This window comes from Phycodurus eques, chromosome 4 (genome assembly GCF_024500275.1).
Source record: "Phycodurus eques isolate BA_2022a chromosome 4, UOR_Pequ_1.1, whole genome shotgun sequence".
In the NCBI taxonomy this organism is placed as follows: domain Eukaryota; kingdom Metazoa; phylum Chordata; class Actinopteri; order Syngnathiformes; family Syngnathidae; genus Phycodurus; species Phycodurus eques.
In genome coordinates, this window is record NC_084528.1 from 3,910,875 (window position 1) to 3,924,859 (window position 13,985).

The 13,985-nt window shown below is 44.0% G+C and overlaps 1 protein-coding gene across 1 annotated transcript in view; it reads left to right on the forward strand.

The window, feature by feature from the left end:
- The first annotated feature begins 10,026 nt into the window (after positions 1–10,026).
- Positions 10,027–13,985, forward strand: part of fbl (fibrillarin) — a 24,437-nt gene continuing 20,478 nt past the window's right edge. The window contains exons 1-3 of the mRNA XM_061673673.1: positions 10,027–10,151; positions 10,963–11,127; positions 11,409–11,540. Of these exons, the coding sequence (XP_061529657.1) occupies positions 10,142–10,151; positions 10,963–11,127; positions 11,409–11,540 (307 nt within the window). The 5' untranslated portion in view covers positions 10,027–10,141. The remainder of the gene's footprint in view (positions 10,152–10,962; positions 11,128–11,408; positions 11,541–13,985) is intronic.

Here is a 13,985-nt window from a genome sequence, read left to right on the forward strand (position 1 = left end):
TCTTTCTGGTCACCAGTTTGTTGTACCTTGTTGTCACGTTCCAACATTCCTTGGTTCCATGTCACTGACTCATAGTAAGACAAGACCCTGCTCTGATTTTTGACCTTGCCTCTTTGCCTCCCGTTTTTTGGATACTGTTGCCTTTTTTGGATTGCCTGCCTGTGTACTGACCTCTGCTCGTTTATTAAACCTCTCTTTTTTTAAAACTGTCCATCTGTTTTGGAGTCGTGCATTGTGGGTCCTGTCGTCTGTTCCGTTCATGACAGAACGAACCGGCCATTACATGGACCCAGCAGACTCAGACCCAGTGCGCAAAGCCCTTCAAGCGCAGGGTCAACGCATCTCGAATCAGGATAAGCAGCTTTCTGCCCTCCACATTCATCTAAAGGGACTGTCAGCACATCAGGACACTATGATGAGACCGGTGGCCTCACAGTTTGAAGTGCTAATGAATATGCTTCAGAAGAAGGAACTAGCTGGCACAGCACCCTATGCTGCCACTGTACCACCGTTTCCAGGTGAAGCAGTCACCATGCAGCCACCTCCGCTGCTGTCTGCCCACAGCTCTCTCGACCGGAGAGGTTCTCTGGAGATTCTGGGAACATTAAGCCATTTATCACTCAGTGCGAACTCCACTTTGAGCTGCAGGTAGCTTCCTTCCCCACCGAGTGGGCAAAGATCGCGTTTGTCATTTCCCACCTGATTGGTCGTGCGGAGGCGTGCGTTACTGCTGAATGGAGCCGCAAATTCGGCCGTGTGTCATTCTTGGGCTTCTTTTCATAAATAATATGGAGCAAGTATTCCACACCAGATCGTGAGGCAGCTCGCTCCCTTGTCACCTTAAAACAAGGCAAGTGCAGGGTGTCAGATTACGCGATTGAGTTTCGCAGCTGAGAGTCAGTGGAACAACAGGGCACTACTCGATGCATTTTTTTTTTCAAGGACTATCCCCTGCTGTCAAGAATCATTTGGTCCCACTAGACCTGCCGACCGACTTGGACACTCGTCGCTCTCGCCATAAAGATCGACAATAGGCTTTTGGATCGCAACGCAACAAGATCGGCGGAAGGATGCGCCACCGCACACTTCGAGGATGAGCCTCGGTGACCAGCCAAACCAAGGCAGATCCCTTGTTGCCAGTCTCAATCCACTGGCTAGCGTCACCACGGATGAACCCATGCAACTGGGCAGGTTCTGTCTCTCCCCTGTGGAACGTAAACGCCGGCTGAGGGAAGGGCAGTGCTTCTACTGCGGGCAGTTAGGCCATTCCATGAGCAACTGTCACGTCAAATTTGCCGGTGCTGGTAACAAGGGTACGGGAGCGGTGAGTCTAAATATCATTAAGGAAGACCCTACACAGGTTCTTTCTAAAGTGACACTATGCTCTCCAGATCAAGAGATTCATACATCTGTATTTATTTACTCTGATCCTGACTTGTCTCAAGTGCCCACCTGTTACCATGACATTGAAGAAGTTTATTCCAAATCCAACGCTACATCCCTTCCACCCCACAGACCTTATGACTGTGCAGTTGACTTGCTGCCTGGAACCACACCTCCACAGGGGAGGTTGTTTTCCCTTTCAAGGCCATGAAGGAGTATGTGGAAGAATCACTGGCAGCCGGGATCATTCGCCCATCTTCATCCCCTGCGGCAGCAGGATTTTTCTTTGTGGACAAAAAGGTCAAGACCCTGCGACCCTGTATTGATTACCGGGGTCTCAATGAGATAACTGTAAAAAACAGGTTCCCTCTTCCTCTCATCTCCACTGCCTTTGAGTTCCTGGAGGGAGCCAAGGTTTTCACCAAACTAGACTTAAGAAATGCGTATCATCCAGTCAGGATAAAGGAGGGGGATGAATGGAAAACAGCATTCAACACACTAACGGGACATTGAGTATTTGGTAATGCCTTTTGGACTCACTAACACTCCAGCTGTTTTCCAAAACCTTGTCAATGATGTTCTGCGTGACATGTTGAATGTGTATGTTTTTGTCCATTTGGACGATATTTTGATATTCTCCCCAGATGAGGAGACTCACATTATTCATGTCCGCTCTGTATTGCAGCGGTTACTGCAGAATGAACTTTGCCAAGGCTGAGAAATGGAAGTTCCACAAGGCGTCCGTTTCTTTTCTAGGTTTCGTGCTGGCTCAAGGTGAAGTCAAAATGGACCCTTGCAAAGTCGATGCCGTGATTAATTGGGCTACTCGCAAAGATGTGCAAAGGTTCTTAGCGTTCGCAAACCTCTACAGAAAATTCATCAGAAATGTCAGTTCAATAGCCTCGTCTTTGCATGATCTTACCTCCACACACAGACCCTTTGTGTGGAACCCGGTTTGTCAGTCAGCTTTACAGAAACTATAATCGAGCTTTACCTCCGCTCCCATCCTCACTTTGCCAGATCTCAAACAGAAGTTTGTGGTCGAAGTTGCTACGTCTGATGCCGGTAAAGGAGCAGTGCTCTCCCAGAAATGTGTCAAGGATTGTAAGTTAAATCCTTGTGCTTATTGCTCTAAAAAACTGACTCGAGCCGAGAGAGATTATGACATAGGTGACTGTGAACTACTGAAAACAGGCTTTATGTGGTTCCGACTTTAAGGGGAAGAGTCATCCACTGGGCTCACACTAACCGGACCGTATGTCACCCAGGCATTGCTAAAACTCAATCTGTGGTCGAACAGCGCTTTTGGTGGCCTAATGTTAGAAGGGATGTTATCGATTACGTCAATGCTTGCGTATGTGCTGCTAACAAGCCCTCTTGTCAACGTCCTTCTGGAGAGTTGCGACCCCTGCCAATTCCAGAACGTCCTTGGTCAGACATTTCCGTAGACTTTGTGACAGGATTACCGGCCTCTAAAGGTAATACCACCATTCTTACGGTTGTGGACAGGTTCTCTAAGATGGCACACTTAATTGCACTTCCGAAACTCCCCTCAGTTAAAGACGCTGCCGAGTTGATGATTAACCAGGTATTCAAGTTTCACGATTTTCCCAAGAAAGTGGTATCTGATAGGGGCCCCCAATTCATTTTACGATTTTGGAAAGAGTTTTACAGTCTAATAGGTACTACCGTCAGTCTGTCATCTGGGTTTCATCCTGAAACCAACAGACAAACCGAGAGGCTGAATCAGGATCTGGAGACAGGGCTACAATGTCTCGCTTTACAGAAGCCACAGTCCTGGTCTCAGAAGCTGGTTTGGGTTGAGTTTTCTCACAATTCTCTCCCCCTCTGCATCCACTGGTCTATCGCCTTTTCACATTGTGCATGGTTACCAACCATCTCTGTTTTCCTGCCATAGCCCCAGAATCCACAGTTCCAGCTCCATTGACCTTGGTGAGACGCTGCAGGAGGACCTGGGCGGGAGCCCGCCAGATGCTGCTACGCCAAGGACGGTCCTACAAGACTGCAGCTGACCGTAGGAGGACAACGGCCCCAGACTACAAAGTGGGTCAGCATGTTTGGCTCTCCACCAAGCATATTCCACTCCGGATGGAGTCCCGGAAGCTCGCTCCCAGGTTCATTGGCCCCTTCCCCATCACAAAGGTCATCAACCCTGTCACCCTGAAGCTTAGGCTCCCAAGATCGATGCGGGTCCACCCAGCATTTCACGTCCGCCTGCTCAAGCCCACTCGGGAGTCCCCTCTGGTCCCGCCTTCCAGGCCCCCTCCTCCCTCCCCGGTTCGTGGATGGGGGCCCTGTCTTCACAGTGAGGCGGCTGTTGTCGTCTCGTCGGAGGGGGTTTCAATATCTGGTGGACTGGGAGGGCTACGGGCCTGAGGAACGTTCATGGGTGCAGTCTGGGTTTATCGTGGATGACTCCCTCATTCGGGACTTCCACGTTGCGCATCCTGGGGTTCTGGGGCTCTGGGGCCGGCTGTTAAGGTCAGAAACTATCTTCCCCCTGTCTCGTACACACCTGCTCCTGAGAGAATCTTCCCCACCTGTGCCTCGTTTACCCTAATTACCCCTTGCATTTAACCTCCTGTCTCATTCTTTCTGGTCGCCAGTTCGTTGTACCTTGTTCTCATGTTCCAGCATTCCTTGTTTCCACGTCACCGACTCATAGTAAGACTAGACCCTGTTCTGGTTTTTGACCTTGCCTCTTTGCCTCACGTTTTTTAGATACTGTTGCCTTTTTTGGATTGCCTGCCTGTGTACCGGCCTCTGCTCATTTATTAAACCTCTCTTTTTTTAAACTGTCCATCTGTTTTGGAGTCGTGCATTTTGGGTCCTGTCGTCTGTTCCTTTCATGACACAAAGTGGATGTTGAAAACAAGCAATTCCAGACGGAATCTACTGAAAAGTATTAACAGTATTGTGTCCGCCGAGCGCAACAAGTATTAATCCGGTAGCCTGGTGATGAAATACCTTTTTACCGAGTCGGAAACAGTAAACACCTACACGCTTGCTGTCATTGATTAAGTGATTCAAAAACAAAACTTAGCGGCTTGTCACTACAGCTATTAAAAAAAGTGCTTCTCTCAGACCCAGCAGCTCTTAGCAGAGTGGAACTACTTTCAAACTATGTTGCAGGAAAGCTTCTGGAAAACCAAAATGTATGTCAATTGCTGTGGGCAAATCAACAGATTGTACAGACATGGCCTAGCTGGAGCGTAATACTAAAATGAATTATTAATATTTAATTTTCTAGTTTACAAAAGACTCACCGAAGTCTGTGTGGTGGTTCAGACTCAGAAGTCTGATATGTATTGTAGTTCTTGTAGCATTAATCATTTATATAGACTTTTTTGGTTGTGCACAGGGGTCAAACACATTTAAATTTGTTGGAAATCTAGTTCTTTAATATGGCTATAATCATATTAAATATAATTATCCAACATCAAAATTGTGGCAAGTGAAAATGCTGAATGGCTTGTGACTCTAGGAAACCACCAGCCACAGTGGCTGGTGAGTAAAAAAATTGTCAGCACATCCGCCTCACAATTCTGAGGACCGGGGTTCAATCCCTGTCCCCGCCTGTGTGGAGTCGGGATGCTGGATGAAATCAGAGTACCTGGATAAAACCTACACAGGCAAGGGGAGAACATGCAAACGCCACACAGGCGAGGCCGGATTTGAACTCCGGTCGTCAGAACTGTGCTCAGACATGGTAATCAGTCGTCCACCGTTCATATGCGTCTGTGTGTGTGTGTGTGTGGTGTGTGTGTGTATACAATGGGTACGGAAAGTGTTCATCCATCCATTTTCTTTACCGCTTATCCTCACTTGGGTCGCGGGCGTGCTGGAGCCCATTACAGCTATCATGAGCAGAAGGCGGGGTACACCCTGAACTGGTTGCCAGCCAATCGCAGGGCACAGACAAACAAACAATCATTCACACTCACAGTCACACCTCCGGGCAATTTAGAGTTGTCAATCAACCTACCATGCATGTTTTTGGGATGTGGGAGGAAACCGGAGTGCCCGGAGAAAACCCATGCAAGCACGGGGAGAACATGCAAACTCCACACAGGCGGGGCCGGGGATTGAACCCCGGTCCTCAGAACTGTGAGGCAGACGTTCTAACCAGTCGTCCACCATGCCGCCGGAAAGTATTCATCCATCCATCCATTTTCTGAGCCGCTTCTCCTCACTGGGGTCGCGGGCGTGCTGGACCCCATCCCAGCTGTCATCGGGCAGGAGGCGGGGTACACCCTGAACTGGTTGCCAGCCAATCGCAGGGCACATACAAACAAACAACCATTCACACTCACAGTCACACTTACGGGGAATTTAGAGTCTCCAATTTATGCATGTTTTTGGGATGTGGGAGGAAACCGGAGTGCCCGGAAAAAAACCCACGCAGGCACGGGGAGAACATGCAAACTCCACACAGTCGGGGCCGGGGATTGCCCGTAAGTGTGACTGTGAGTGCGAATGGTTGTTTGTATGTGCTCTGCGATTGGCTGGCAACCAGTTCAGGGTGTACCCCGCCTCCTGCCCGATGATAGCAGGGATAGGCTCCAGCACGCCCGCGACCCTAGTGAGGAGAAGCGGCTCAGAAAATGGATGGATGGATGGATGGATATACACAGAGAGCGAAAGAGTGAGAGTGAGAGAGGAGAGGAAGAGATCGTCTTGTTTTCTTTTCGGCTTGTCTGGTGAGGGGTCACCACAGCGCATCATCCGTTTTTTTTCCATGTAAGCCGATCTCCTGCATCCTTCTCTCTAACACCAACTGCCCTCATGTCTTCCCTTAATACATCTATCAACCTTTTCTTTGGTCTTCCTCAATGTGTCCAAACCATCAAAGTCTGCTCTCCCTAACTTTGTCTCCAAAACATCTCACCTTTGCTGATGAGCTCATTCGCAATCCTATCCAAGCTGCTCACTCCTAGAGCGAACCTCAACATCTTCATTTCCGTCACCTCCAGCTCTGCTTCCTGTTGTCTCTTTAGTGCCACTGTCTCTAATCTGTACATCACGGTTGCTTTGCCTCATCACATTTTATAAACTTTGCCCTTCATCCAAGCAGAGACTCTTTTGTCACATAACACACCTGACACTTTCCTCTCCACGTTTCAAACTGTTTGGACCCGTTTATTTCTTCACTTCCTTACCACACTCACCATTGCGCTAGACTGTTGACCCTAAGTATTTAAGTCCTCCACCCTCGCTATCTCTTTTCCCTGTAGCCTCACTCTTGAAGAATGCAGAGTAATTTTATGGGAAAAAAAGAAAATAATAATGATGGTAATAGAAAGAAAAATAGGCATACATAAAGAAAAATAGGGCATCGTGTGTGGCGGGACTAAAAATGTGTGTGAATAGGTTACAGGGTGTGGAGCTAGTACAAAGTTGGAACTTGTGTGAAGCTGGTATTTTAACCCATTTTAACCCCACCCCTCTCATGCCTGTCTCTCTGATCAACTTGTCTGTAGTGGTTCAGTCTTCTGGAAGCTCCTCTTGTCCACCGAAAGCCTGTTTCACCTCTTCTCAAAAAGCCGCACGACACTCTTCCTTTCTCAGCTTCCACGACATGATTCTCTGCTCTGCCTTTGTCTTCTTAATCTTCCTCCCCACCACCAGAGTCATCTTACACACCACCATCCTATGCTATCTAGCAACCACGACTTGACACTAACTTTGTTTTAATCACCAGCCATTGCGGCTTGTGGCTTCCCACAGCCCGTAGGTGTGAATATGAGTGTCGATGGTTGTTTATTTTTACAGTATATGTCCCCTGCAATTGGTTGATGACCCATTCAGGGTGTGCCCAGCCTCTCGCCCAGTCAGCTGAGGTAGGCTCCAGCACATCCTAAAGCAACCTGTCAGAAGGAGAAGCAGTCCAGAGAATGGATGAATGGATGATTAAAGCTAGATGAAATAACTGGTCCTATTTACTAGCTATTGAAAAGCTCCATATGTAGCCACTGGGTATTTGTAAACAACTCAAAAGTAAACGCTGAAGCAAATTATTATTTATACTATTTTTTAAATAATCCAAACATGCTTAAGGTTATTTGACTTAATATAAGGGAATATAGATTTCAACAGGGTATCTGCTTTCAAAATATACAATAATTCAAATTACTATGAAATACATAAGCGAAAACAGTTTAATTGTTTTTTAATGAAAGCATAAAGTCCCCATTAAATCCTGCATGGCAGTATGAAGTAAAGTGTGATGTTGTATAGTAGTCTTATATTAACTGTGGAGTGGATATGGGAGTTATTTGAGAGACATGACTATTCAGGAATTACTGTAGTTGTACTGTTCACAAAATGAGTTGTTACTAAATTACTATTTGTTCACAGGAACCTCACATGCTTCAGGTTTCGTGTTGTATTGTCTGAAGTTCATGTGTCAGACTTGTAAGTGAAGGCACCATTCATGGACTGCTTTTCTTGTGTTTCTTGAACGTGTAACAGTGAAGTTGCATTTACAGTATCTTTATGTCACAAAGACTCAACTTTACACAACTTTCAAACGCTGTATTATATTGCAAAATGGCGGACATGGGTGCTGACTGTTACATACTGTATATCTTAACGAAAACAGGCTGAAATACGCTTGCTAAAACTTGCCTGGAAAAAAAAAAACCATACAGCCGATCATGCAACGAGTGCCGCCATGAAATGTAAATATATAATAAAAGGTTTGTTGCATTATATGCACACAGCATGTGGAAAACCACAATATCATACCATTTTGACCTAATGGCAAATGTGCACAATTTAGACAATATTGCTTCATATGACAACCCAGATAAGTGAGTGTTCCATAAAGAGGTCCAGAATTATAACTATGAAACTGTTCAAAAGTCAATGTTCTTTTATGTTAAAAAGTGTAACTATGAGTCCAACCTTTACAGTATAGCCGACAAACTAATAGATTGCACGACAAGGTGACGCTTCAAGGTCATATTTCAAGAGTGTAAGTGCGCAGTTTGGAGTCCCCTCCAAACCTCTCTGCTCACGTGCACCTCTCTGGTCATGCACATAAAAACACTTAACCGTGACTCCATATTCTTGTTTATTCAGCTAATGTGGCTGGCTAACACTAGCTAAAACACTTACCTGACACGAGCGAAAGAAATTCCAGAACAGTCGAGAAATAAAGTAATTGACATCATTCTGGAAAGGGTTCCAAAGCCGTTTCTCAGGCTTTAGGATTCTAGCGAAACATAGGGAGAGCCATTATCCTCACAAGGCGAAAACATGGAACAGTGGTGGACCTTCCCAGAAGTGGCTGGCCTACAAGGATTACCCCAAGAGAACAGGAATGACTCATCCAGGAGGCCACAAAGGAACTGAGGACAATATTGACTGACAAGATGAAAGTTGAGCTTTTTGGAAGGTGTTTGTCTCGTTACATCTGGCATAAATGTAGCACAGCATTTCAGAAAAAGAACATCCTACCAACAGTCAAACATGTTGTTGGTGTGATGGTCTAGGGCTGCTTAGCTCCTTCAGGACCTGGACAAGTTGCTGTGATTGATTGAACGATGAATTCTGCTTTTTAACAGAAAATCCTGAATGACAATGTTCAGCCATCAGATTGTGACCTCAAGCTGAAGTGCATATGGGTTCTGCAGCAGAATAACAATTCAGTTGTTGCTGCTGAGGATGGAACAACGAAGCATTAGATTTAGGGGGCCATTATTTGTTCACACAGGGCCAGGTAAATTTTAATAGTTTTTTTTCCCCCTTAATAAATGAAATCACCATTTAAAAACAGCATTTTAAGTTCTCTTTGGTTATAGTTGTCTGATATTTACATTTGTTTGATGTAACAGAGAGGTGGTGTGCGCGAGGTGACTCGACATTGCACGCGCACCCGTCTCCTCACATTATCAGGATTCCCACATTATTTCTTGGCAGGACACGCCCCACTGCAACATGATTGGTTCCTACGTCGCGGGAGGGCAGGCTACCTAGATGTTATGAGAGGACCATCCCAAACATGTATCACATTTGTATGAAATACAATCAGAATCAGAATACTCTTTCTTGCCAAGTATGTCAAAAACACACAAGGATTTTTTCTCTGGTATGACAATAGACAGCCATTTTGACAGTCAATACTTTTAGAAATAAAAACATAAAAACACACTCGGAGAGTTATTGACCCTCAAGCAATCGCTCATATTTGGAAAAATATGTCATGTTTGCAACTACCGCAGAATGGCACATGACCAGTGAGAGCCAATCACAAGCATCGGCTTTAGAAGGAGGAAGGGATATGAAAAAAATATGAGTTTTCGCAGCTATTTTGCAAATGTAACTAAAATTGTAATCATAGAAATTTACAAAAGAAACTGTAATTTAACTACCCATTTCCTCCCAGAAGTGTAAATAGTGGATTACAATTAGATACATTTTTTAAAATTTTATTACATCATCACGTTACATTTAATTTGTTGTTTTTCCTCTTTTAGGGGGAATTATTTTGTTTCAAAAGAAGAGCCAAAAGGGGGCGATAATTATTTGAAAAGACAGTCAAACAGCTATTAAAAAAAAAAAAAAAAGAAAACACAGAAGAAGACTTTCAACGACGGAAGAAGTCGTGCTATTCTTCCGGTGTAGTCGCACAGCACATGTGGCTGAGGTTTGATCGTGCTGCTCGCTAAAGTACTGGGGAAGAAGACACACAAGACTTCGGCGTCGCCTCAATTCTGTAAACGCATAGCGCAACATGAAGCCAGGTACAGAACATTGTATTTTGGAACTTGATGCCTGATACTATTATTAACCTGTGCGTAAAATGCTATCCGAATGCGAAGTTACACGTGGCCCTCCGTCCTCGTCAAGCTTACTGAACAATAAAGGTTTGACATTGAAACGTTTCAATGTACCTATGAATGTTTTTGTCTGCTTCGATGCACTGTACTTGAGAAATTGTACATGATTTGGTTGCTGCTAGATTTATAATTGTGCTGATCCGCCATGATGCCACCACTCACGTGTTGCACTTCTCATCAACACTAGTCTGAACGAACAAATACGGAAGCCACACTCAAATACACTCCCAATGGCTTTTTCTTACGAAAATACGTGTTAAACTTACAAAGGAACAGTACTATGATGGGTGTAATTATCTTCGTAGTATCATCGTGGATCGATACTAATTTGTTGTGCCTTTACATTGAACCGCATTCTCAACTAACTATTGGTTACAGAACTTTTTGCTTTTTGTTCTTGATACGTAATAGGTAACCCAAAATGAGAACTGAGCCTAATTTGTTTTGATAGAGGTACGGTTGTCACCCAAGTTTTATTTTCAGAAAGTAAATTAAATACATTTTATCCATTGCAAAGACACATTTATAAAATAATAGATTTGTAACAAGTTAAAAAAAAAAATCTTATTCATTTATAACCTTTTATCTTCGCACGTAATATTGCTGTGTTTCTACAGCGCAATTTATTTTATTTATATGGTCATGTGCAAATGTTGCCTTTTGCAGTTTTTGTGTGATTTCTGCTGATATCCCACTGTCTGGGCTCCTTGTACAGGGTTCAGTCCCCGAGGTGGTGGGAGCAGAGGAGGATTCGGTGACCGAGGAGGACGGGGAGGATTCGGAGGACGAGGAGGATTCGGAGGACGAGGAGGATTCGGTGACCGCGGAGGACGAGGAGGATTCGGTGACCGAGGAGGCCGTGGAGGATTCAGAGGAAGAGGTAAGCCTTTGGAATTACATGTACATTGTCTGTTCTCTAAAATCAATTAACCTTAATGTGAATCCAGACACTGGTGAGTGTACAAATGTACATGCGTTTGCTTTACACATAGACATTCAACCTTTTCTTTGGCCTTTTTAGAGGATACAATGGAACCTTAAATGTCAACTGCAATTCTTTTTTTTTTTTTTTTTTTTTTTTTTTAAAACACATTTGTGTATGTTTCGGTCCAATAGATGATTTGACAATGAAAACATGAGATGTAACGTTGTTTTCCCAAGGTGGATTCAGATCTCCAGAGGGCGGAGGATTCAGGGGCCGGGGAGGAGGCAGAGGTACCCCAAGAGGAAGGGGTGGCCGAGGAGGTTTTGGAGCAGGAAAGAGAGTCTTGGTGGAACCACACAGACATGAAGGTTATTCCCCATATTTTTTTATTTAGGTTTAATATTTCTGGTACTGACGTTTATATGAATAGCTGACTTTCCATGTTAATTTTTCCAATAACCATGTAAACCTAGTCAGTACAGTCAGTGACATGGCTATAGACGGTGATTAGTTTTGTCTTTATTTGAAAGATAATACATCTGTTTAGAACAAGGGTGTCAAATTCATTTTTGTGGGACACGTAAAGGAATTATCGCCTCAGAATTACATAAATAACAAATTGATTGCTAATCAGTTTTGAAGTCAGAAGCCTATAAAAGCATGATTTGCAACTATTACATTTCAAAAGGGGAATGGTAAAAAAAATGCTTCCGATGTCTCAACGTCATTACAAGAGAAGACAATTAGCAATTTTAATATTTTCACAAGAAACATAGTGGACACACATTTGCTTTCGTGGGCCACATAAAATGATGTGGCGGGCCGGATCTGGCTCCCAGGCCACCAGTTTGACACCTGTGTTCTAGCTGTATTAAACAAATGTACAGTCATCACCCGCTATTAGAAAAAGATAAAGACCAAGCCTCGCTGAGAATAGACGGAACAACGTGAATAAATGATGCCGTCCCACCCCATGAAAGTGTATATTGTAATTATTTTTAATCGTTTAAATTGTAAATTTACCACAATGATCTAAAAACAGTTCAATGTAATTTCAAACTTCTATTACACTTTTATAGTATTCACACCACTTCATGTTTTTCACATTGTGCTATGTTACACTTATTCTAAAGATGATTTGAGTATAGTTTTCTTTAAAAGAAAAATCTACATAAAATGTCTCAATGACAAAGTATAGACATATTTCCAGACATTTATGTAAATTTTAGAAAAAAATTAAACATTCGAACATAATGGGTACATAAGTATTCACACCCTTTGCTATGACAATCAAACTTAACCCCAGCTGAGTCTGATTTCCACTGATCATCCTTGATGTTTCTGCAACTTGGAGTCCACCTGTGGTATATTCAGTTGATTGAATGTCATTTGGAATGGCACACACCTGTCTATATAAGGTCTCCTAGTTGGCAGTGCATATCAGAGCAGAAACCAAGGAATTAAGTCGAAGAAACTGTCTGCAGACTTCTGAGACTGGATTGTGTCAAGGCACAAAATACAAAATAATTTCAGCAGCATTGAAGGTCCCAAAAAGCACTGGGGTCTCAATTATTCGGAAATGGAAGAAGTCTGGAACCACCAGGGCCCTTCCTAGAGCTGGCCGCTCGACCATGCTGAGTAGGAAGAAGGGAAGGCCCTGGTCAGAGAGGTGAACAAGAACCCTATAGTCACCAAGGCGGAGCGCCAGTGTTCCTTTGTGGGGATAGGAAAGCCATCCAGTCACCATTGCTAACGCACTCCACCAATCAGGCCTTTATGGTAGAGTTGCGAGACGGACGCCCCTTATCACTAAAACGCACATGGCAGCCCGCTTGGAGTTTGCCAAAAGGCACCTTAAGGATTCTCAGACCTGCAGAAACAAAATTCTCTGGTCTGATGAAACCAAAATGGAAATTTTTGCAAGTGTCATATCTGGAGAAGAAGAGGCACTGCTCATCACCTGGCTAACACCATCCCTACTGTGAAGCATAGTGGTGGCAGCAACATGCTGTGGGGCTGTTTTTCTGCTGCAGGAACTGGGTGACAAGTCCGCATAGAAGGTAAGATGACAACTGCCAAATAGAGAAGTTTTTCAAGAGAACTTGCTCCAGAGTGCTAAGGACCTCAAACAAGGGCGTTTATTCACCTTCTAACACGACAATGACCCAAAGCACACCGGCAAGATGACTAAGGAGTGGCTTCAGGAGCAGCTTGTGAATGTTCTTGAGAGGCCCAGCCAGAGCCCAGACTTGAATCCAATCTAGCATTTCTGGAAAGACCTAAAAATGGCTGTCCACCGATGCTGCCCATCCAACCTGACTAACCTTTAGAATCTGCAGAGAAGACTGGGAGAAAATGCCCCAAAACAGGTGTGCCAAGCTTGTAGAGACATACCCAAGAAGACTGGAGGCTGTGATTGCTGCCAAAGGTGCTTCAACAAAATTTTAAGCCAAGGGTGTGAATACTTATGTACCTATTATGTTTGGCACTGTAGTTACTTTGCATCTTAGGGTGATTCCAGAAGAGCTCAAAAACAGAAAATAGTTTTTCTTCAAATAATAAAAAATAATAAATAAACGCATTATTGGGAGAATGTTCGAGTCGAACGTCTGCTTGATGTATAACCTGTAAGTTTTAAAAAAATACACATTACAAGAGAATACTTTTTATTGATGCAGTGTTTTGCACAGGTTAAAAAAACATCGACTCGCGGGTGTTGAATTTTTGCAAGATGGACGAAATGGAAAATTCAAATCAGTGCTGGCAACAGATGTTACATTGTAATGTGAACTAGTGGGACTAAATTCTGTTTT